The following is a 21,652-nucleotide window of genomic DNA, read 5'->3' as shown; positions in this document are numbered from 1 at the left end:
ATGTCGACTTAGTTTACGTAGTTTATTACCGAGTAATAGTTATACCCAAAACGAAAAGAACTTTTGCACGGCTAGGTATAATGTACGGCTATGATTTACTTCTGTGCATATGGCCTACCTACCTAAGCGAACTAAACCTAGAAACAAATTACCCTTGCTTGGAAGAGGACCTGTCTGTCATCTTTATTGTCATGCCGTCGATATGTAGGTAGAATTCTCGCGCTCCCCTATTGTAGTTAGTTAGCTTTAGATAGACTCATCTCTACCTATCTTGTACTATATGAGACCACTTATTAGGCTTGATCCTTTAAATAAATTAAAGCTGGAAGAAAGATCAACCGTGTTCGATGCCATATCTAATGCATCTAATTCTGTTTACTTAAACTGGCTAGTTATTGGGGAATGAGAAGATATAACTATCGGCTGGTTATCGTAATAGCTTTCCCCTTTTCTTATATGATACTTTATCTTATTGAGTAACTACACCTAGTAACTAACCAAAGTACGCATACTTACTACGCTATATGTAAATACTTAGTTAAGTACCTATGTAGTTTACACGAGTTGCTCGTTAATAGCCTCCCCCGTCTTGGCAAGGGAGACAGTTTTCCCCGATTCAATTATCCCCCTATATTAAGTTCTACAATGCCTTTCTAGAAACACGCCAGTCACTTAAGGAGTTTACGAGCAGTTAATCCCAGTTTCGTAAAAATTGGCCAATTAAGTATATTATATAAGTACCTAAGGTAGATACGGCGCCAACGCCGGTAGTATCGACGACGTAGCGCTAAATGATGTAAATACCCAATACGCATAGCATCTATCTACCGCGCCACTCGAGGTGACCGCCGAAGTCATAGTGCCGCGGCCGCTTTTAATTATTATCATTATTATACCTACTCGTCTTCTCTATCTATCGCCTTCACAGACGTCCGCCTAAGACGATGTGGTGGTGGTGGTGGTGGTGTTGATGCTGAAGATGTAGCTAGCCTGGAGGACGTAGGGGTCGCCTCCGGGGCCGAAGATCTGCTTGGACTCGCGCTGCCATTCGGGGTGGTTGATGGCGTCGATCCAGTCCTCGACCTCCATGACGAGGCAGCCGTACTGGGGAATGGTGCGGGGGAAGTCCTCGTTGTCGAAGAGGCCTTGCGACGTCTTGAGAGGCATCGTGCCGTTCTGGCCGTTGCACGAGTACATCTGGAATGCCTCCTGGTCCGTGTACACGTCGAGTTGGATGCCGGACCATTCCGACTGAAGACGGGCGACGAAGCTGCCCTCGGCGCGCCAATCGTAGGGGCCCTCTTGACTCCGGTTGATGATCCAGCAGGTGTCTAATCAAAACAGGTTAGCCTTCTTATTTATTCATGGTTCCCGTTGTGACGAGTTGCGGAAGTCTTACCATAACCAGTGCAGTTGAAACCGCAGTTGCCCTCCGCTTCAGGCTTCTGAAGGTCGGTTCCAAGTTGCTTCGGTGCGCTCCAGAAATCGTTCACGGATCCCTTCTTGTTGGCGATGATGTCACCTGTCGGGATCAAGATGTCGTCAACACCAACTCGCTGGCCGCTGTAGGGCAGGTAGAACGTGTGGTTCAAGGCGGTGTTAGTCTCGTTGTTGGCAAAGCCGTCCAAGTTCCAGTACGTATGACTGCTAAGCATGATAGGCGTCTTCTTAGTAGTTGCGATAGCCACTAGCTTAAAATCCCATGTGAAATCGTGGAGAGTATAGGTGACGTAGGAGATGACCTCTCCAGGGAACCCTTGCTCGCCGTCGGGATCGACAATGGAGAATGTTATACTGTCATTCGAATGAGAGACGACAGTGAAGTTGCGGAAATCCCAGCCATCGGGTCCGCCGTGCAGAGTATCAACACCTTTAGGAGCTTCCGGTGTAGGATTTTCATTGGGCTCGATGTGAAATGTTTCGCCGTCAATCTCAAATGTGCTATTCTTGATCCGGTTTGCGTATCGGCCTGGTACACCGCCGAGATGGGGATGAGCCTTGTCAAGCGTATAAGCTGTAGCGTTGTCGAAGCCGGCTACAACATCTCTCTCGATACCGTACTTGTCGTGGATCAAGAGCTTTGCGACAGAAGCGCCGTAAGGGATAAACGCGGCTGAGAGACCCTCGCTGTAAATCCAATAAAAGCCATTCTCATCAGGACCCAAACTGCTTGACACATTACTGCTCCCAGTACCGCCAGGCGATTGTGCCGAGGCCAATGGCAGCAAAAATGCTCCCAAAGAAGCGAGGCTAGTGTTCAGACGCATGTTGACTTGAGGTTGAGACAAGCTTTGCTAGTTAACATGCAGTTTTGGTGCTGATGCTTTTGTACTCGCCGCAATTGTCGGTGAGAGAGGAAGGCAGAGGAAGGCAAAGCAGAGCGACGGGAATCCTGGGGAAGGATTCGTGACTTATATAAATTCAGTCATCAAAGGATAAACCCCCGTCGAGAGAAACTTGATTTGGTTGGACAATGGAGGAATACACTTCATCACGTTGACTTATTACAGGGGGAGTACCTAGAGCTGGGGAATTTTATTAATCTCACCTGCATCCGAACTCAGCAGCCCTAGTAGCCCCAGCAGCCCCGGCGATCCCTGCGATCCCCAGCTATGGCTTATGCTAGCCTGCCAAAAGCTACTGTACTCCGCTTTCTTGGAAAAGTTGGGGTAGACGACGTAACTTAACAAGGCAGCGTTACATTGGCCTCATCTAAATCATGTGGTAACACGGCACGAAATCACCAAGTCGCTAATACATACGTTGGAATCCGAGTTGGATTTGTGATTCGGTCGTCTTCTTAGAATGCTTAGGGTCATTCGTAGGTAGGGGCCCTTTGTTATTGAATGTTTGCGGGTCACAGTGGATATGAACCAGCATTACCCCATAACTCATTACTCCGAGCCCAAGGTGTTGGATCGCTACAATAAAAGGATGGATAGTACCTAGGTAAATATTATAACTATTCGTAAAGAAGCGGTATGAGTTGGGCGTATGTATTACCTAGAGGCGTCAACTAGGCAAACTAGAGTCTTACAAGAAGGATTTCTTTACCAACACCTTGCAGGGTTACCTGATATATAGAAGTATTCTCATCTACCCGCTAATTCCGAAGTAGAGTTGGTGGCATGTTCAGGCTCTTTATAACTATCGGATCCCACAAAGCTGAGTTAACCAGACTCTCGTAGACTAAGAAAGGTCAGGTCTTATTCGAGGTTATGCTAGCTGAAGACTCTTCTAAACCGGCATTATGTTACCCCACTGGGGGAATTTGGAGATGCTTTCCCTTAATGACGTTCAAGGCTACAACGTTGAGCTTTAGAGGGATCTTCTGTGGAACTCCAGCCCTCCCTTCAGGCATCATCTCTTGTGCCTTGCATACATTCCTCTCACTAGCATTCATAGCTTAGCTCGAGGGTACATTTAAGACCATGTATGATTCGTCGGGGTGCTTCCGGCGACATATAGCAAATAAAGAAAAAGAACATTCGAGGCTCGCCCTCGTGATTCGAATAGGTCTTTGAGACAATAGTCCCAATCTGTTCGTGGTAGCCGCTAACCTCTATACAGAAGATTTGTTGGTGTTGAAGCAAACATGCAAAATATGGGAAATGGCGGAAAGGACATGAAAGCCACCAATTGGTGCGAGAATTCGAGTAACACAAGCAATGGAGCACGTGGATGGTGGATTTTTGCAGCTCTAGAATAGGAGGATTATTTCAAATCTTCCAACTTCCCCGATATACGTAGGTACCTAAGGTATTGTACAATACTTACAGTGCGGGGTTCCCCTTTGGACGGGGTTAACAAGCTTAAACTGGTCAAACCGAGATACGTACCGGAATCCTTCAGAGCTTCATGTTCCCCGCGTCCTGCCGTCCCGCTCATCTCTTAGCATATATCTCGCTTTTGGTCGGGTCGCGCACGTTTAATATGACGTCGAGATAGCTCAGCATTACCTTTACATACCTTAGAGGCATACTCGAATAGCTTCTTTCTAATCGTTCCGGCAGATCGATATAGCTCCTTACTCTAGACACTATGCATAGTTATTTGCTGCTATACAGCTTTACATCAATACCTTAGCTCTGCTTTACAAAGCGGAGAGCCTAGAGGAGATCCAGAAGAAGTGGGTAGGTATAGAGCTAGCGGGCTTTCTTCACCGTATATTTCGCCGAAGCCTTCCATACGAGTAGCCCAGTCCCGGTCTGTTATTCCCGAGTACCGAGTGAAGCTACCTTAAGAGCTATATTCGTAAATCGGCCAGAAATATCGCCAGCCTCATGTACTTCAAAGGTATTGAGACTAAGTTGGTATCTTGATACTATCATTTATATCAAATCTTAGTATAATGATATGCTGAGTGACCGGTGTTCAAGATGAAATAGCTTAGTTAATGTTCCAATATTTCAGTTATTAAGGTCATACGCTGAACAATGTCTCATTATAAGACTTGGCTTATATAAATTCATTCTTCCATGATAATTCCAAGCTCAATGGAACGACCATTGTATTGAATGCTAATCAGTAACCTGTACTCCGCCATATACGACTGCCCTATACACATCTGTCGCGCTTACGCCCCCGGCTGTTTAACTGATTATACGTCGACAAGGTTCTCCTCCTGAGATCCATCGGTGTCATTTACACCCTTATCATTTTTCTCCTTCCCCTTTCCCTTTCGATCCGGAGCCGTACGCTGATAAAATTCATTAAGGATCTTGGTAGGGATACGGTTCAGGAGTTCCTTAGGGAAAATACGCAGGAGACCCCACGCGATATCTAGAGAGTCATAAATACTTCGCTGTTCATATGCGCCCTGTGAGACGAATTGCCGCTCGAATTTTTCAAGGAATTCTAGGGACAATTTGTCTTCAGCGGACAAGGCCTCCTCGCCGACGACAGCTTTCATAGCTGCAGCATCACGACCAATGGCATATTTGGCGTAGAGTTGGTTGGACACGTCACCGTGGTCCTTTCGGGTCATTCCCTCACCAATAGCAGATTTCATGAGACGGGAGAGAGATGGTAGCACGTTGATGGGCGGGTAGACACCACGGTTGTCGAGCTGGCGGTCGACGAAAATCTGGCCTTCGGTGATATAACCCGTCAAATCGGGAATGGGATGCGTGATATCATCGTTAGGCATAGTCAAGATGGGAATCTGGGTGATGGAACCGTTTCGGCCCTCGACACGACCGGCTCGTTCGTAGATGGTAGATAAATCAGTGTACATGTAACCAGGGAAACCACGTCGACCTGGCACTTCTTCTCGGGCGGCGGATACCTCACGAAGAGCATCGCAGTAGGCCGAAAGATCTGTAAGAATGACCAGAACGTGCTTCTCAAGCTGGTAGGCGTAGTATTCGGCGGTAGTAAGTGCGAGACGAGGGGTGATGATACGCTCGATTCTGCTTGTTATTAGCCAAATACCCGAAACACCTGAAGAAGGAAAGGGATGCCGCCATACGTAGGGTCGTTTGCGAGGTTGAGGAAGAGTGTAACACGCTCCAAACTACCGTTCTGCTCGAAGTCCTGGGTAAAGAATCGGGCAGTCTCTAAGTTGACACCCATGGCGGCGAATACAATAGAGAAGTTCTCTTCGTGGTCATCGTGCACACCCTTATTCGTAGCCCCCTTTTGCTTGACCAAGCCAGCTTGTCGGCAAATCTGGGCGGCAATTTCGTTGTGAGGTAAACCGGCGGCGGAGAAAATAGGGATCTTCTGACCTCGGGCAATCGAGTTCATGGTGTCGATAGTCGAAATACCGGTCGATATCATTTCTTCAGGGTATACCTAGCGACGTTGTAAGCGATGATCCTTCTTCACCTCATACCTCATAGCATAAACTTATGCCGTAGGGACGTGTACATACTCTTGAGTAGGGATTGATAGGGCTACCGTTGATGTCGAGGTAATCCTCAGCCAACACTTTAGGGCCCTTGTCGATAGCTCTGCCAGATCCATCGAAGATACGTCCCAGCATGTCCTCTGATACGCCAAGTTTTAAGCTCTCTCCCGTAAACTCGACCTTAGTCTTTTTGACGTCAATGCCTGACGTGCCCTCGAAAACCTGGACGACGGCGCGGTTGCCTGTAATATTGAGACATGGGGTTAGAAATGGAAAGGATTCGGTAAATAAGTTTCCTGCCGCTCACCTCGGGCTTCGAGGACTTGACCGTTTCTCTCTGTCCCATCGGGGAGTGTTAGGGTGACGATTTCATTGTAGCGCGGGAATTTGACGTTATCCAATATGACCAAAGGACCATTGACACCGCTGACGGTGTTGTACCGAATCCTAGGTACGATGGAATACGAAGAAGATTCTCTAGGATCCATGGTGTTTTAACTGCAGGTATACTTGGTCCAAAATTACGGTGGAGGATAAAAGTATAGCTCTTCTAAATGAAGAAGCTTGGTTATGATTCGGCTATGAAGCAGTTGATGTCGAGCTCCAGCCACCGTTGACGTTAGATTACAACGTTAACCTGTTAGATTGTTAGATTACAGAGGCGGGAAGCTCTAAAACCAGACCCGTTCTGCCCGTTACAAAAGCTCCCACTTAGCTGGCGCAGCACCCAGAGAGTGGAGAACAGCCACAGCAACCAAGAATCACATGATTGGATAGGTATATATGGTCTGTGCACGGTATTATGGAGCCATGTAGTTTCCCCCCTATTACACTAATTATAGGGCTTATATGTAGTAGCATTATGCGCATGCCTCATCAAGATCGACAATCGGAAGCTCTTACCATATGTATTACTTGTATCGGTTATCTCATAGTATAGGTACCTACCTTAGCTAGGTTTCAAGAAGTCACATACGCAAAAGATTACTTTTTACAGATATTTTTACAGATACGGTAGGCAGGAAGACACATGTCTTCTCTAGGCAGTGACGGGATGGTCTCACAGCCATTACTTCAATATAATATTGGGTTAAGTACCTAACTTATATCCATTAGCACGTCCTTCACTCGTAGATGCTGATATCAGGATACTACATACCACGTTACAACATTTATCCAAGGCAAAGATTATACACGGAAGCTGAAGGTTATCATAGATAGTTGTATCATCCGATCATTAAACTATACAGCCCATCCCACGCGCACAGGCTCAATCCATACCTAAGGTAGTGATCCGCAGAGGCGGCACGACATGGCGGGACCAAAAGTTGCCATCAAGGGGTACTGTGCCATTTGTGCCGGTCCATTCGAAACCCCTTATTTCGAAGGTTTGGGCTATAAAACGGAGATAATTCGCGAAGAGCAAGCTTCCTGGGTCACCAAAGTCCATGTTCTATTAGAACAGATCCCCGGTAGTAGACTGTAAGGTCTCCCCTCCAGATCGATATTCGTGTAGCTAAGTCTTCTAGGGAATGTATATCTGGTGTGGGAAAAAAATTGAAGGATAATTATATTGAGCTCGATCCCGAAGACGATGTCAACCGTCTTATACCGGATTTTACGGTGAAACCATTACGCGCCATTCCCTTCCATTGGCCATGCTATGAAATATTGGCCCTCGCCCTATATCCCAACAAGGACGACCCAATTCATCATGTGGACCTAGGTCGGCTTTTCCTTACAATGTCTTTGTTCACAGAGGAGGGGGCTTCGCTAGACCTCGAGACTGGTGCTGAGGAAAGACAAGAAAAACATTAGGAATCCTACCCAAGCGAAGAGCATTTCATTGCAAACCCAGCTCCCTCGGCCGAATTGACATTTCGTGTCGGGCAGCTCATGGCATGCGTGCCATTCCCAAAGTCACTTCCAGATTTTGATCTTGGAAGTCGAGTAATAAATGACCCGTTCAAAAAACTACCATCCAATATCATCTACTTGATCTGTCGGCAGCTCCCCGCTACAGATATTCCTTTATTTGCCAGGGCGTCTTAGTGGGTTAATGTTGCCCTTCGCAAAGGTAACTTCTGGAGGGATTTTATCAAATACAACATGCCTTGGTTCATCGAAATAGAGGAACTTATTAAACTAGGCGCCTTGCGTCGTCAGAGTTTATTCAGGGGAATATTTTTCTGGGCGTTGGATACAATCCGATGCTGGGTAGGGATATCGGGTCCTCTCTTGCACGTTGCGAATCGGCGGCGAATATGGGAAACCTGCGAGGACATAGCATTGGCTTACTATAGTCTATAAGGACGACGACTCTGACGCGCTAGAAGAGTAGTCTGAGTGATGGAATAGAAGAGAATATCATTATGCCGCATTTTGCTCGATTAATCAATCATATTAGCACGTGATCTCAGAGAATGACTTCATACCTGGTAACCCCGGCTTTTACATAAGTGCCCAGTACTAGAGCTAGACTAACTAGAGCCATTAGTAGCCGAGCTCTTACATAGTACAAGGTTCATCGGTTCTAAATCTTTCTACCCCATTTCAATGTAGCTTTAAGAAGCAGTTGTCAGCGTCGATATATAGAAGAGAAAAACAACAATTCGGGGTGGCGTAAGAAGGGGAGTTACAGTTTTTACAGTTTAAATTATCGATATTCGATATGAATAAAAGATGGCGTCACTGCGCCCAATGATCCAGTTAGCTCGCTGGCGGGCACCAGCCTATGCACCAGCAGCAGCTTTACGACGGCGCTTTGCGACAGCTTCCGACGTAAGAAACCCAGCTTCGGCAGCTCAACAACAACAGCTACATTCCGACAACCGAGTTAAGATAGTCGAAGTAGGCCCGAGAGATGGTCTACAAAATGAAAAGAAATCAATTCCTCTAGCTACTAAGATCGAATTAATTGAGAGGCTAGCTAAAACTGGAGTGTCTGTCATAGAAGCCGGGTCTTTCGTCTCCCCGAAATGGGTACCACAAGTTAGTCAGTCCCCTTCGGATTGTGACAATGACAATGACAATGTAGACAGAAGCTAACTTGGAGAAATCCTCTCTCTAGATGGACGGTTCTAGCGAGATTCTCGAGCATGTCCTAACAAACAAGATCCCCTCACCGGGCCCAATCACATATTCTTTCCTCGCCCCCAACGGAAAGGGTGTTGAAATTGCAACAGCCATACTCCAAAAGCACCCGGGTGCCTATCTGACGGAAGCCGAATCGTTCTCAGGCGTAAGTGGTAAACCAGCAGTAGAACTTGCAGTTTTTGCTGCTGCAACCGAGAGTTTCTCAAAGAAGAATCTTAATTGCGACATCGCGACCTCCCTCGAGAAGTTCAGGGATGTCATACAAGGGGCGAAGCAGCTCGGGATTCGAGCACGGGCTTATATCTCGGTGGTCTTAGGCTGCCCTTTTGAAGGACACGATGTGAATCCACACAAGGTAGCCGAAATTGCTACTTCGTTGCTGGAGATGGGGGCTGATGAGATTTCCCTTGGTGACACCACCGGGATGGGGACTGCGCCTCGCACGCAGGAGCTCTTGAAGTGCATGGCAGCTGCGGGAATACGGAACGAGGACATTGCTATGCATTTCCACGACACGTACGGCCAGGCTCTTGTGAACACGGCCATTTCTCTGGAGCGCGGCATCAGGACGTTTGATAGTTCTGTTGGTGGTCTCGGCGGTTGCCCGTACAGCCCTGGAGCCACCGGAAACGTGGCGACCGAAAATATGGTATACTTCCTCGAGAGCTTGGGTATGGAGACCGGTATCGATCTCGACGCCATGGCGGACATCGGACAGTGGATCTCAGAAGAATTGGGCAGGCCAAATGACTCGGCTGTTGGCAAGGCCGTGCTCGGGGCTCGTAAGGCTGGGTAGTATTTCCACATGTCTACCTCACAATGATATGTCTTAGTACAAACGACAAATGTATATATTTGATTGTACCTGTCGAAACGCATATTGCAAGGTCTGTTTTCGGGTTTTCATTCCTACTTACCATGCAAGACTCATGAACTTGAGCACGGTATGCATATGGCAAGCTACCTACGTAACAGACTTGACTATTATTGTACAAGCAACGTAACGCAATCGCCCATTCCGATTTACTATAGTCAGTAAAAAACGGCTATGTCTCTTCCTCCGCCTCCTCCTCCGCCTCTCCCTCTTCCTCTGCTATCCACGCATCAATTCTTGCTTTCTCAGCTAGGATATCCTGATTTCCGGGCAAATAGAACTCCGCAATCCTGATGCAGTCATGAGCAACGTCAGAATTGCATTCTAGGACACGGTAGGCCGATGCGAGGCGAAAGAATCTCTCGCCACTGTGATTGGGTAGGGGGGTCCAATTTGTGTCTAGTTTGTCGACTGCAAAGAATGATCCACTCAGTGCTTCAAGCAGAATGGGCCAATACTCCCGAGCTTCGTCTAAGTTACCCTGGCTTTTCAATATTTCCATGATGACTATAATACCGGCAACCTGCTTTAGGTGGAGATAGAACACGACATCAGCAATATGATAAGGCGCATCACTAGGATCTCCAGTAGCTTTTATTTGCTGCCATATAGGACTACCAGCAAGACCATTCATGGACATTGTGAATTTTTTCCACGTCTTCAAAGCCTCAATATACTCGCCGCTCATGAAGAGATCGTCTCCCCATATTTTCGCTGCGTGGAGAACGTCCCATAAATGCCACGGGTCGGGATGGAGATGGGGTTCTCTTTCGACCTCTTGTGTGACATCCCTAGCTAAAGCTGGGCAAATGTTGCCTACTAGCTTGAAGGAACCGATTCCAATGAGTTTTCGGTAGGGCTGGACAAGGAGCTCCTATTTAGTAGTTAGAAATTAACAATTACTTGCACTAGGTATGTTTTTATGTATTAAGACTCACTTGCTTCGCAACACCCAAGTAACCGGAGGATGAGGTGTTTTTGAACGGGTTGCAAAGAACGGCACGATGCTCAAAACTCTCGGGGGAAGGTTCGAGCCAGTGGAGAGCTTCACATAACAAGTCGAAATCCTTCTGAAGAACTATTAAGTGGTTCTTTGGGACTGGGCTAGCATCTTTGATCTTGATAGAATAGCTCATCACAAAGCCTTTGAAGTTTCTGATAGTTGATTTGCCGATAGCTACGATAGGGATATCCCAGACAGATAGGAGGTGGCACAAGTTAACGCCATGAGTGACCACGCGGATGAAGAGGTGGTATTTTAGCAGGACATCAAGAGCTTCCTGTGATACTTGTCGGCTAACAAGGAGGAGTGCGATGTCGAACTCGTAGCGTCTTAGGAGTGGAAGGAACGGAGTGTAGGACTCGAGGTCCTGGTTCACTCTGGTCAATCTTGGCTCAGGAGGTGACAAAGTACAGAGAACAAGATCATAAATAGAATTCCTAAGTTCGGGAGGGAGATCCAAGAAGCGGAAAGGGGTAGACGCCATATTTGCTATCTGAAATTGTAAAGGCTAATTAATAAGGAATGCAAAGAATGCAAAAAACGCACGCAGCAGACGGCTTCCACTTCGCGAAAGGATGTTGTAGATCGGAAAGAATAAAAGGAAAGGGAGTGTAGGGAAAATACAGAATGTTGTATGAGTGTGGGATTTCATATCGAAGATAAGGGGACGCGACTGCCGGTGGTGGTAGTTTGCTAACAAAAATAGAAGTCGTGGATACCTCGAGAAGGAAACGACGACGCGTATGAGGGTGGTGTATTTTGTGGGCAGTACCTCTTGTGGTAGTCGCGTTGCTTGGTGACCGTATCCATGGCATTCACGGTTTGTCACCTATCCACCACTAATCACTAAGTATCTAGGTAGGTTACAAAAAGAATATATGCTGAAGTTCATGCACATTCTGCTGCATGTTATTTTCTATTTGCTCTTATCCCCTCTTTTCTCTCCTTCGATACACCGGTATACTTTACTTTATCATCCCAAGACTAAGGGCTATCGTCCAATCCCAGGCGTAGTGGTGTAACTATTCAGCAAATAGACTTTTGCATTTGTTGTTATCGGTATCTTGATAGACTCATGCTTCTTACATTAAGCAAATAAGACAATCCAAATCTCACTCTGGAATAGGACTTAGATAGGACCTTACCTAATTGACAATATAGATATGTACTGAGTTTATTGTAATACATATGCCTCAACATTCTTATATTTTGAACTTGGGTAGATATATATATTGACTAACTAGTTAACCGGAAAGTCTAATAAAAGAGAGTTGAGCTGCAGTCCAGTCTCTATTGACACTGACAAGATAACTTGCTATAGACTTAGTATATACATATTCCCGTTAATAGAGTCATAACGACTACGCAGCCTAGTTAAACTTTGTTATATCGCGGTTTCCTCAAATCCAAGTACCTAAGATACCCTCCCTATTACATTACCCCTATCACCCCTATTCTTAGATATCTTATGTAATCTCGCATAATCTGATCTCTGGGGCTCTGCTGGGTTCGCTTCCCCACATGGCTTTGGTCCCACAGTGGGGTTACACTCCGAATCTGCAAACCAGGGTCAATCAACTTTGACCTCCAAATTTGATATAAAAAAAGTTTATTCGTGAGATCAACGCTACTTTAAAATCCTTCGAGTCTCTCGCAGCCAAGACCAAATTCGAGATGCACTCATTGGTTCAACCCCATGCGTTGGTTGCTCTCAAGCTTCCATCTGGGTACCTTCGAGTGCTTGAAGTCACGCCTAATACGTATGTCATCTATATCATCGTGAATTATCTTAAGTAACTGCATTGACTAACATGTATTCGTGCTATAGGACCATCTCCTTAGGGAAGTATGGATCGTTCCCAAGCAACCTCATAATTCACCGGCCCTATCACCTGACCTATGAATTGCAAGATAAACAATCGGGAGAAAATTTTAATCGCTTGCGCATCGTGCCAGCTTCTGAGCTGTATAGTGATATACTATCTTCTGATGCATCAGCTGGCTCCCTAGGGGGAGAAACTCCCATAACAAACGAAGGTGATGACGTTGAGGGCGCTATACCGACAGGAATTGAGTACTCACTCGTCGATCCTGAATCTGGTGCTATCGTTGCTCGAACCGATCGTGTAGAAATCGATGCCTCAGCTCGTCAGACCCTGACAACAGAGGAGATAGAAGCCTTGAAGAAAGACGGCACAGATGCAGGAAGAGATATAATAGCCAAGTTGTTGCTATCACATACCGCAATCGACCAGAAGACAGAGTACTCTTTGGCCAAATATAAACTGCTCAAGACGAAAAAGTATATTCGAAGATTCTCCGTTCTCCCCATGGATGTGCCAATGCTCGCCCACTGGCAATTGGAAGTAAAAGACCCAAGTAAGATACTGGATATGAGAGATGAGATGATAGCGCTGTTAGGATGTTGGGCCAATGTGCATTTTGGTGGGGAGGATCAATGCGAGAATAGCGGTATCGAAGAAGTTGATAATCATAAGGAAAAGAGCTTCGAGTCTACACCTGGTCGATGGCTTGTCGTGGACGACACTGGTGGTCTCCTAGTAGCGGCTATGGCAGAGAGAATGGGTATTCTCTACCCACCCGAAAACGGGGCTTCGGAAAACCAAAGGGAACCAACATCACCAGGCGCATATCAAAAAGAATATTCACATAACCAAAAAGCTACGACAAATATGGGAGATCCTCCCTCTAAAACAAGCACCGAACATGGCAACTCAGCTATGGAAACGGTACCACAGGGCCACGATTCTACGGAGCCAAAATCCCCTGAGAGTACAAGAATCTCGCATGTAGACGGGAAGTCTCGATGTAACGATGCAAAGGTACCATATGCGAATTCTAATACTCTTACCGTCATCCACGCCAACCAACAACCAAACCTGACCTTCCTACGCGAATATGGGTTTGATGTTACAAATCCTGCTCAACCGGCAGATCACCCTTTAGCCTCTCACTTAATGACCATATCGTGGCTACAACTCGTCAAGCCGGATTTAGACTCCACTTACGCCTCGGAAATGCCCAACGTTTCGTCTGAGGTGCTGCGTTCGTGGAAAGCCAATCGTCGGGGCACATACCACCGCAAGCGCCGTCGTTGGGCTAAGGTTCGCCATGTCGTCGACACCACGCGGAAAGGCGAATTTTCTGGGCTGGTAATTGCTAGCACGATGGATCCTATCTCTATCATGCGTTACGCAGTGCCGCTCCTTGCCGGTGGTGCGCCCATCGCTATCTACTCGCAGTCTATAGAACCTCTGACAGCACTGGCGGATTGTTATAGCATAGCACGGCGCGCGGCCTGGGCATCAAATCCGCCAGAAGAGGCGATGGGTAAAACCCCTCTGGAACTGGAGCAGTGGCCCGGCAACGAGGAGTTCCCATTAAATCCGGCCCTCGTGTTGGGAGCCGCTTTACAGACAAGCCGTGTCAGGAAATGGCAGGTCCTTCCTGGACGGACACATCCTCTAATGACAAGTAAGGGCGGGGCAGAAGGGTATATATTTACGGCGTGGAGAGTTAAGCCTGCAGAAGGCAAAATAGAAGCTAGAGGGAAAGCTCGCACTAAGAAGAGAAAGCTTGAAGGGTCGACGCAAGAATAGGTTCATGAGCAGGCTGAATAGAAACATGGCTGCATTCATCGGCGTTACGAATCTCGGTATCATAGGACATAAGGTATAGCACTCTGGCATTAGCTAGCTTCAGTCTAGTTTTTAGGTCGCATAGATTTGCGATTGATACCCCCATAACAAGAATTCCCCTTACTTGACGGCTCAACAGGCTTCTTTTGTATTCGATACTTCTACGTCCCTGTGTGTTGTAGAGATATTATCCCCCCTACAATGACTTGCCCATGAACTTCCTCTTTGTAAAACTTAACCACCACTTGCTCGGCTTGCTATCATCTTCCTCGTAGACTCGCGCTAGTAATCGCGAGGCTAGCTCTTGTCGCACCTGGGAGAGATACTGTCGTAGTTGCTCGGCGTCCTGCCTGTCTCGTGGTGGCTCGTAGATCTGCGCGTCGAGTTAGATTTACGCTATGAACCCTGTTGTTCCTTCATTCGAAAGGAATTATGCTGCAACGTACCTGGTTCAGGGGGAATGCAGGATCACCCGGGATAGCGAAGTTGAGGTCTAGAGCAGTGTTGAGGACCTCCTTCGTGGCGTCCCTCAGGGTATGCTGAGGGCGAATCTTGCCGAGACACTCGCTCACAAATAAGATGCCGTAGATCAACAGCCTGTCAGCTGGGCCTTGGATCTCGAAGTTACGGAAGAAGGTGTTGGCACGGAAGAGCGAGATCACTTCGTCTAGGATATCGTAGGACTCGGCATCCGGGTCGGGGCTTTCGTTGGCAGGAAGCGGTGGGTTGGGCTGCGGTAGCACGTACGCGGGACCACGGGTCTTGGTGCGGAGGGGGAGTAGAGGGAAGTTCCCAATTAGACGTGGGATGTTGGGGTCATTGTTGAACATAGAGTTGTAGGCCTAGTTAAATTGACAATGGGTCTTGTTAGCTAAGATGAAGGTGCCTCGTGGTATTAGGCTTTGAGGGATCTTAAGATAATTAGGGGGTTATCAAAGGCGGTAATAAAAAAGCACATACCGGCATCTTGTCAAGAATTCACCGAGATAATAATCGGTGGTAGCTTGACAGGCCTGCAATTCTAGATATTTTGGTATTACGGAGGGGAGCTCCTATTTCTCTCTGTTGACAACGGTTGACAACGGTTGACGCCTAGGCTAGCAGGGCTTGGGTGCAGCTGAGGCTGACGTCCCCGTGTAAATTGTTAGTGAGAAACGTCACTACCTCATTCGGATAAATGCCGGTACATAATGCGAAGAGTTGAGCAAGAGCTTGCATAACATTATGGAAGTACCCCGCCCTGTACAGGCATGTACCTTCCCGCCAGGTTGTACAACCTACACTAAAGATAGGACCTCCGTAGATGACATGTCACTAACCTTAATCAGGCTAATAAAATGACTTGCATCCACAATCCATGGAGCATCTGACGCCAACCTTGGCAGCTAGTTTTTACCCGGATCGGGATATACGAGCTATAATTGGCTCATATTAGGTGTGGCGCTGGTTGATCTAAGGCTGGAGCCTAGCCCTAACTTTATTGGGGGCGATAGAAAGATCAGGTGAATTCGCGCAAAGGTGGTGACTGCAACCACTTGGCCGCATTCAAATTGCCAGCGCAATCCACGTTTGTTTGCAGGTGGAATGCCCCTCTAGGTCGCGTCTTTCCCTCATCCACTCCCATCGTTCGTATTACCGCCCGGTATCAGAACTGTTGCATCTTTTACATTCACCCCTTACTTTGCACACAAGTTCCAAGTTACACAATCGAATAACTAGAGTTTTCTTCCTTTCTTTTATTTTATTTAGTTTGTTGGAGGTACTCGCTACCTTTAAAAACTTGATTCCGGTAACAGCAACGAATACCTGGGCGCATATCGTATCGTATCATATCGTATCGCACCACACTCCTATTTATCGAAGATACAAATACATACAGTTGCAGTCGCAGTTGCCTAAATATTGGTTTACTTTAAAATTTGGTTCACCTTTATCGAGTTTCTTCCTGATAACAGGTAAGTTTTTCTTTTCTTGTACCCTTACCTTATACTAACATCTCCTTCTAGGGGATTAATATCCCGGCATCCCCGTTATTATGTTATCTAAAGGATCCCGCGTGACGGCTTCAACGAATGTAAAGACTGAACGCAACCGACTCCATCGCAGAACAAAGTGTTGCAAAGTCTTATCTCCAGGAATTGGGTCACTTTACGATATTCTCCATGACCATGCTTCCACCGCACTTTACGTCCCGCCGTTGTGTTGGACTGAATTCCACACACAGGTGTTAGGTTGTCGATTTATGCAACAACCTCCCCAGACTACACCAGTACCCTCGTCTCCGTCATCTCCCTCGCGGAAATCGCAGCATCCTAAGGTACCACAAACCGTGGTGCATATCAGCCGTACCCTTGACATCATAATGAAGAAGGGTATTCCCACCTATGAGCAGAATGAAGCAATGAAGAGTGTCTTAAACGACCTATTCCCTGGCCAATTATCTCCAACTGACCTCTCAAGTCTTACTCTTCGATGCGGAAAAGACCGATATATAAGCGGAGTTCGCTGCCAGGCCCTGTACAAGGACCTGATTAGCTCACACTCCTTTGAGTCAACTACTACCTGCTCATCTGATGTTTCGATAATAAACATAGAGGGAGATACCAGGGCTCCTTATAACCCACCGATACTAGCCTACCTGGATCTCGACTATCTAAACCATATTAGGAGAAACTGTTTCCGGGTATCTTCTGGTCCTAATGGATCATTCAACGGTCCTATACACCGTTTACAAAAGATTCGCTCAGAAAAGTTGATCCCGAAGAATCCGAACGAGGATCAATACATTCTCGCCACCATATTAGCAATGGCTCAACAGCATGTATATGGAAATATGTTCACGGGAGAGGGCTTTGTGCCGAAAGATGTCGAAGTCCGCGTCCTGACAGTTTCGAAAAATGACGAATCATTCGTTGTCTATTCGAGCGTGGTACCCACGGCATTTCTAACCATGTTCCACGAGCCCGGAAAATCACCACAAGGAAATACAAAATTTACAATCAACTATCAACATGTCCCAATATGGCCTGTTTTAGGTCTCAAAGAACGCCTAGGACAGGCCCTTGGCAAAGATCTCATTGGCGAATTCGATATAGACCGGATAGAAACCTTTCAGGATGAGCCAGTACCCAGTTTAGAAGGAGGTAAAAGCGACAGCTTTGATGAAAAATTACAAGTTGTGCTTCAGAAACTCAACGAAGAAGATGAGTCGATATCCAATACAGCCCAGCGAACACCATCACCTAAGCGCAAAAGAAGAATATTTTCGGAAGTCTTTAATGGAAGCTTCTCCGAGAATTATGAATCCTCCGGCTATCCAAGTGAGTTACTGGCGAAGCGCAGGCGTTTAGCGGAAGGTAGGGTTGGCGTCGTTCGATAACGCAACACCGTCCCAGGATTTTAATGAAATCATGGGGATATATGAATGGGTTACTAAGAAATGGATAGGGATGAAAGATGGGCCGGCAGTGGTACCGCCGCCGGGCATATCATGTTTTTTAGAAGGTTCCCCAGTGTCCAATGATCAGACACGAGAGGAGTAAGAACCTTCTTGGAGTATTTCGGGGTATCTGTGGTTTAAGGGGTGGGACAGAAGGATATATCCAACAGCTCCGTGCAGTGGGCAGACCAGCTGCAAGGGTTTTATCGGCCACAGCTAGCCTCGTAGCTTATACCAGACGGTTGTTATTATGCGACGATGATTACGACGATACGAGACACTCAGACGTACCGGCTTTGCCTCGGATCTAAAAGGGATGATACGCAACATTTGCTTAGCATATTGGCGCGCTGCATTTTGTCGAGGCAGACAAATTGCCTACCTCCTATGCATATTGTGTTTATTAGAGTTGCCTTCATAGAATCATAGCTTCGAAGAAATCTTACGATTTTACCAGCCTCGCGGTTGGAACCTCTATAAACCTATAATTTGACAACCTGTGCTTTATTATTCACAATATCCCCTTGGCTGGCATTCAACTACGCCTTCATTGTTTTCAGAATCAATACATAAGACTTGACGTCGTTCATTAACATAATAAGAAAAGTCCAATAATTAGTATAAACCATAAATATCATTGACCGATTTAACCATCTTCTCCTTCCTGACCTATGCTTAGGTATGTATCAATATTGAAAATAGTGGAGGTGTAGTTGGATGCCAGTCAAGGGGATAATGGAAACCTATGACTTAATCATAAATGTAGTGTGCTGTACTACTCTATTCCTTCTGCCTTCACTATTTAGATAATCACCTGATATTATTACTCAGAAACCTCTAACATTCAGCCCATAGTCACCATATCTGTACCACAACCATCTAGTCAGACCCTAGATATCCAGGTAGAATGGCGATTCTTGGCTCAATTCACCGCGACTTGTGTAGATAATTTATCATAATCTACTGCCATAATGATTCAGGTCACGATCTATGTACCTTGTAGATGGTAGCAGTAGTACGCTATTTAACCCAACAGGCATCCTCTGCCTACCCCCCCTTTCTTTAAAACGCAATATCAAACCACCATTGATAGGAACTTAACCAAAATCTTCGACCATACCTTCTCGTATCTTTTTGATACGGCAACAAATTCTATCACATCCCAACATCGGAGGTAGTATAGCTACCTAAAATACTGAAGATGTATAGGGTATACTGCCCACCAACTTCGGCCAAGGAGCTTCGCTGGAGGTGTAACGAGACAGAGCCAAGAGAGCCTACGAACTCTCATATATTCAGAGATGCGACAACTATGCAAGGGAGGCAGACTGCACAATCATCCGTTGGTACTGAGCACAAAACCCAAAGGTTAACCTTTGACAGTCTACCATTCGATATAAAGGACTCTATCTTCGAGATGGTTGGCTCATTGCCTAGCTGGGCCTACTTCAAATTTAGGAAAGGGAAATTGATTGAATGTTGGGGTGGTAATCAGGAAGTCCATGCCAACAGAGAATGGCACGAATCTCACCAATTACGACAGGGCCTCAGCGTTATAAACCCATCGAATGGCAAGTCAGCCGGTGTAGGAGCGCTCGCTGAAGGTATTCTCCGTCTCTTTTCCGAGGACGACCGTGGCGCCGGAAGCCCGCAAGGACGACCCAGGGGTAGATCACATTCTTCTATCCAGACTAGCAACCAAGTTAACCCTATTCCCGTAAGGAAAAAGGTAGACTGGTTTTTCTTTGACGACAGCGTGAATATAACACCTGATAGTAAAAACTGGCCGACGCCTTCTTATCTCAATGGTGTTCGAGTTTGTGCCTTCAAGCTCGACAATATGTTGGACGGCACGCTTTGCCATCCTTACGGAGATCCACCTTTTGATTTTATATGGCCTCGGTTCTCACGTATCGAGGAACTTATAATCCTAGTCGGTAGATTCCGAAAAGATGTTCCACCGTCAAGGATGAAGGTGATCAAAAATTTCCAGACCAACAAGCTTACTCCGGCGGATGTGTATTCCCTCCATGAGGATACGCCGTACACAAATCAGCTTACTAACTCTGAGAAACATATGATTAGAGAGATTAGTAGAAGTTGGTCCTGGTCTCTACTCAAGGCATACAAATACAGGCAGGGGTGGCTAGTCGATAAAGACGGTATGCAATGGCTTGCCTACCCAGTACACGACCATAAAAATAAACTTTCTGTTTGGTTAGCAAGCCGTGAAGGATACGACTGGCTTGGTTATGACTGGTCTGAAGGCGATCGGCCAGGATCCCAGTTTCTCGCATCAAATTCTGGTTGGTGGTGGTTGGCATCCAATTTTGGATTTCCATGGCTGGAAACCGAACAAGGGCAACGCTGGCTTGAGACTAAGCAAGGCCGTAAATTCCTTAAAAGTCCACAGGCTTTACTCTGGCTAAACACTGGTACTTACACTCCGTCGAGCTTCACACCTCTTGGGACACAGGTCCAAAAGGCTTGGTTTAGCACGCCCGAAGGGAGGGAATGGAAATTTCACAATTGCCCAAACGGAAACCCACCAGCGCCTCCGCTGCCTCCTCAAAGGAACTCTCACCGACCTCCAAATGTGGCTTTCCCAACTTCCTTCGAGAATCCACACTTTCAAGGATGGCGGTTTGTTATTGCCCCTGAGGAGCTTGCCGAGAGAGCAGCAAGCCGTCGAAATCATCGCTAAAGGCAAAAGCGAGTGGTTAGAGTCCGTAATACTTGTTAGGTATCCAACCTAAGGTTGAACTATTTTGACTTAGCTTGATGTATCTTTAGTCATTTTGTCGTTAATTTAGCTTATATCTCCGGTAATATTTCATCTACAGATGGGAAAGTGTAGATATAGATCTCACTAAACCCCATCCTTTTCTAGAAAACAATACGAATAACCTTATTATTTGTCCTAATATTGGAGTCCCAGACATCGTTAGTAAGAGCTTCTTGTTGTATAATACATGCGTATGCGTAATTTGAAACCGAGTTTCAGATATTGGACGTCGTTGAATAATACTGATTCTCTCTAAGGTAATATACTAGCCTTGTCACCTAAAAGATAGATAACTTAGGAGTTACCTACCGGATTAAGAACCTTGGTAAGAAAAGGGGCTAAAATTCCCATTAAGAATACAGGCATAACTTTGTTACACATTTCGAATAGGGGGGTTGACTGTTCATGGGGCGGATGATCTTCATATTGAGCGACTCACTAGATAAATATTTCAACTAATTCTCTAAGAAATGATACGTACCTATGTTTTTAAGAGTACTATGTTAGAATGGAAAAACGTGCCAGCTTATCTTACCTAGTATACTTCATTATGATGTTCTCGTATACAGCATCAGCCATCAAAATAAAGACTCACTTGACTGGTAAGAAACTGAGGGTAAAGTGATATGTGGCGATACACCTCGTATAAAATACAAGGAGCCTTCCAGTAAAACATATAGGAACATCAGATTATTTACACCCCAATATAAGGCGGGTTGTATGCAGCTAAAAGCGCAACATGAAGCCCGAAAGAGGAATATCGAAGGCTCCATGTGACCAATCAGGCTGACGCCCGCACCGTCGCTTAACGTAGCATGACGCCTTAGAACCTCGTATTTCATTAACTCCCTTAGAAGCGAGGACGGTGAAGGCTGCGCTGATGATAGGAAACGTAGGTAGCTATATTGAGCCAGAAAATAAAGGTTTTAGTATAAAGGCTAGGTT

General features: G+C 46.2%; 9 protein-coding genes across 9 annotated transcripts; 5 read left to right on the top strand and 4 right to left on the bottom strand.

Annotated features, from left to right (window-relative positions):
* Positions 1-714: 714 nt before the first annotated feature.
* Positions 715-3,015, bottom strand: F5Y00DRAFT_205622 (galactose mutarotase-like protein). The gene is made up of 2 exons (XM_048005428.1): positions 1,400-3,015; positions 715-1,331 (listed from the first exon to the last, which is right to left on the bottom strand). Exons 1-2 carry the CDS (start codon positions 2,265-2,267, stop codon positions 937-939), a joined length of 1,263 nt encoding a protein of 420 aa, XP_047867959.1. The 5' UTR covers positions 2,268-3,015; the 3' UTR covers positions 715-936.
* Positions 3,016-4,312: 1,297 nt separating this feature from the next.
* Positions 4,313-6,514, bottom strand: F5Y00DRAFT_228449 (P-loop containing nucleoside triphosphate hydrolase protein). The gene is made up of 4 exons (XM_048006629.1): positions 6,159-6,514; positions 5,876-6,093; positions 5,471-5,796; positions 4,313-5,411 (listed from the first exon to the last, which is right to left on the bottom strand). The coding sequence occupies exons 1-4, from the start codon at positions 6,337-6,339 to the stop codon at positions 4,601-4,603; spliced, it is 1,536 nt and encodes a 511-aa protein (XP_047867958.1). The 5' UTR covers positions 6,340-6,514; the 3' UTR covers positions 4,313-4,600.
* Positions 6,515-6,693: 179 nt separating this feature from the next.
* Positions 6,694-8,227, top strand: F5Y00DRAFT_228448 (uncharacterized protein). Its single transcript, XM_048006628.1, has 3 exons — positions 6,694-6,865; positions 6,968-7,333; positions 7,381-8,227. The coding sequence occupies exons 2-3, from the start codon at positions 7,164-7,166 to the stop codon at positions 7,667-7,669; spliced, it is 459 nt and encodes a 152-aa protein (XP_047867957.1). The 5' UTR covers positions 6,694-6,865; positions 6,968-7,163; the 3' UTR covers positions 7,670-8,227.
* Positions 8,228-8,390: 163 nt separating this feature from the next.
* F5Y00DRAFT_205591 (hydroxymethylglutaryl-CoA lyase) lies at positions 8,391-9,868 on the top strand. Its single transcript, XM_048005426.1, has 2 exons — positions 8,391-8,842; positions 8,922-9,868. The coding sequence occupies exons 1-2, from the start codon at positions 8,534-8,536 to the stop codon at positions 9,741-9,743; spliced, it is 1,131 nt and encodes a 376-aa protein (XP_047867956.1). The 5' UTR covers positions 8,391-8,533; the 3' UTR covers positions 9,744-9,868.
* F5Y00DRAFT_274266 (uncharacterized protein) lies at positions 9,869-11,308 on the bottom strand (the record flags this gene model as incomplete). The annotated part of the gene is made up of 2 exons (XM_048013329.1): positions 9,869-10,695; positions 10,760-11,308. 2 exons carry the CDS (start codon positions 11,306-11,308, stop codon positions 9,994-9,996), a joined length of 1,251 nt encoding a protein of 416 aa, XP_047867955.1. The 3' UTR covers positions 9,869-9,993.
* A 1,091-nt stretch (positions 11,309-12,399) lies between these two features.
* F5Y00DRAFT_205583 (Gcd10p family-domain-containing protein) lies at positions 12,400-14,672 on the top strand. The gene is made up of 2 exons (XM_048005425.1): positions 12,400-12,584; positions 12,653-14,672. The coding sequence occupies exons 1-2, from the start codon at positions 12,499-12,501 to the stop codon at positions 14,442-14,444; spliced, it is 1,878 nt and encodes a 625-aa protein (XP_047867954.1). The 5' UTR covers positions 12,400-12,498; the 3' UTR covers positions 14,445-14,672.
* Positions 14,562-15,679, bottom strand: F5Y00DRAFT_205573 (ARP2/3 complex, 21 kDa p21-Arc subunit). Its single transcript, XM_048005424.1, has 3 exons — positions 15,444-15,679; positions 14,930-15,394; positions 14,562-14,856 (listed from the first exon to the last, which is right to left on the bottom strand). Exons 2-3 carry the CDS (start codon positions 15,311-15,313, stop codon positions 14,680-14,682), a joined length of 561 nt encoding a protein of 186 aa, XP_047867953.1. The 5' UTR covers positions 15,314-15,394; positions 15,444-15,679; the 3' UTR covers positions 14,562-14,679.
* A 378-nt stretch (positions 15,680-16,057) lies between these two features.
* Positions 16,058-18,376, top strand: F5Y00DRAFT_228443 (uncharacterized protein). The gene is made up of 2 exons (XM_048006627.1): positions 16,058-16,438; positions 16,490-18,376. Exon 2 carries the CDS (start codon positions 16,519-16,521, stop codon positions 17,860-17,862), a length of 1,344 nt encoding a protein of 447 aa, XP_047867952.1. The 5' UTR covers positions 16,058-16,438; positions 16,490-16,518; the 3' UTR covers positions 17,863-18,376.
* A 747-nt stretch (positions 18,377-19,123) lies between these two features.
* On the top strand, positions 19,124-20,626 carry F5Y00DRAFT_258979 (uncharacterized protein; the record flags this gene model as incomplete). The annotated part of the gene is made up of 1 exon (XM_048010800.1): positions 19,124-20,626. The coding sequence occupies one exon, from the start codon at positions 19,124-19,126 to the stop codon at positions 20,624-20,626; it is 1,503 nt and encodes a 500-aa protein (XP_047867951.1).
* Positions 20,627-21,652: the final 1,026 nt, after the last annotated feature.

This window comes from Daldinia vernicosa (assembly GCF_022497035.1).
Source record: "Daldinia vernicosa strain CBS 139.73 unplaced genomic scaffold F5Y00scaffold_8, whole genome shotgun sequence".
NCBI lineage: Eukaryota > Fungi > Ascomycota > Sordariomycetes > Xylariales > Hypoxylaceae > Daldinia > Daldinia vernicosa.
The sequence above is the reverse complement of the archived record's forward strand: the minus strand, read 5'-3'. Positions and strand labels throughout refer to the sequence as shown.

Bases quoted from the DNA above. Each gene is read 5' to 3' on its own strand.
- F5Y00DRAFT_205583 (XM_048005425.1), top strand. From the start codon at position 12,499: ATGCACTCATTGGTTCAACCCCATGCGTTGGTTGCTCTCAAGCTTCCA. The intron at 12,585-12,652 runs GTATGTCATCTA...TTCGTGCTATAG, and splicing joins CTTGAAGTCACGCCTAATAC to GACCATCTCCTTAGGGAAGT.
- F5Y00DRAFT_205573 (XM_048005424.1), bottom strand. From the start codon at position 15,313: ATGTTCAACAATGACCCCAACATCCCACGTCTAATTGGGAACTTCCCT. The intron at 14,857-14,929 runs GTACGTTGCAGC...CTCGACGCGCAG, and splicing joins CTGCATTCCCCCTGAACCAG to ATCTACGAGCCACCACGAGA.
- F5Y00DRAFT_205591 (XM_048005426.1), top strand. From the start codon at position 8,534: ATGGCGTCACTGCGCCCAATGATCCAGTTAGCTCGCTGGCGGGCACCA. The intron at 8,843-8,921 runs GTTAGTCAGTCC...TCCTCTCTCTAG, and splicing joins CCCCGAAATGGGTACCACAA to ATGGACGGTTCTAGCGAGAT.
- F5Y00DRAFT_228449 (XM_048006629.1), bottom strand. From the start codon at position 6,339: ATGGATCCTAGAGAATCTTCTTCGTATTCCATCGTACCTAGGATTCGG. The intron at 6,094-6,158 runs GTGAGCGGCAGG...TCAATATTACAG, and splicing joins TCAAGTCCTCGAAGCCCGAG to GCAACCGCGCCGTCGTCCAG. The intron at 5,797-5,875 runs GTATGTACACGT...CAACGTCGCTAG, and splicing joins CTATCAATCCCTACTCAAGA to GTATACCCTGAAGAAATGAT.
- F5Y00DRAFT_228443 (XM_048006627.1), top strand. From the start codon at position 16,519: ATGTTATCTAAAGGATCCCGCGTGACGGCTTCAACGAATGTAAAGACT.
- F5Y00DRAFT_205622 (XM_048005428.1), bottom strand. From the start codon at position 2,267: ATGCGTCTGAACACTAGCCTCGCTTCTTTGGGAGCATTTTTGCTGCCA. The intron at 1,332-1,399 runs GTAAGACTTCCG...TGTTTTGATTAG, and splicing joins TTTCAACTGCACTGGTTATG to ACACCTGCTGGATCATCAAC.
- F5Y00DRAFT_228448 (XM_048006628.1), top strand. From the start codon at position 7,164: ATGGCGGGACCAAAAGTTGCCATCAAGGGGTACTGTGCCATTTGTGCC. The intron at 7,334-7,380 runs GTAAGGTCTCCC...TAAGTCTTCTAG, and splicing joins CAGATCCCCGGTAGTAGACT to GGAATGTATATCTGGTGTGG.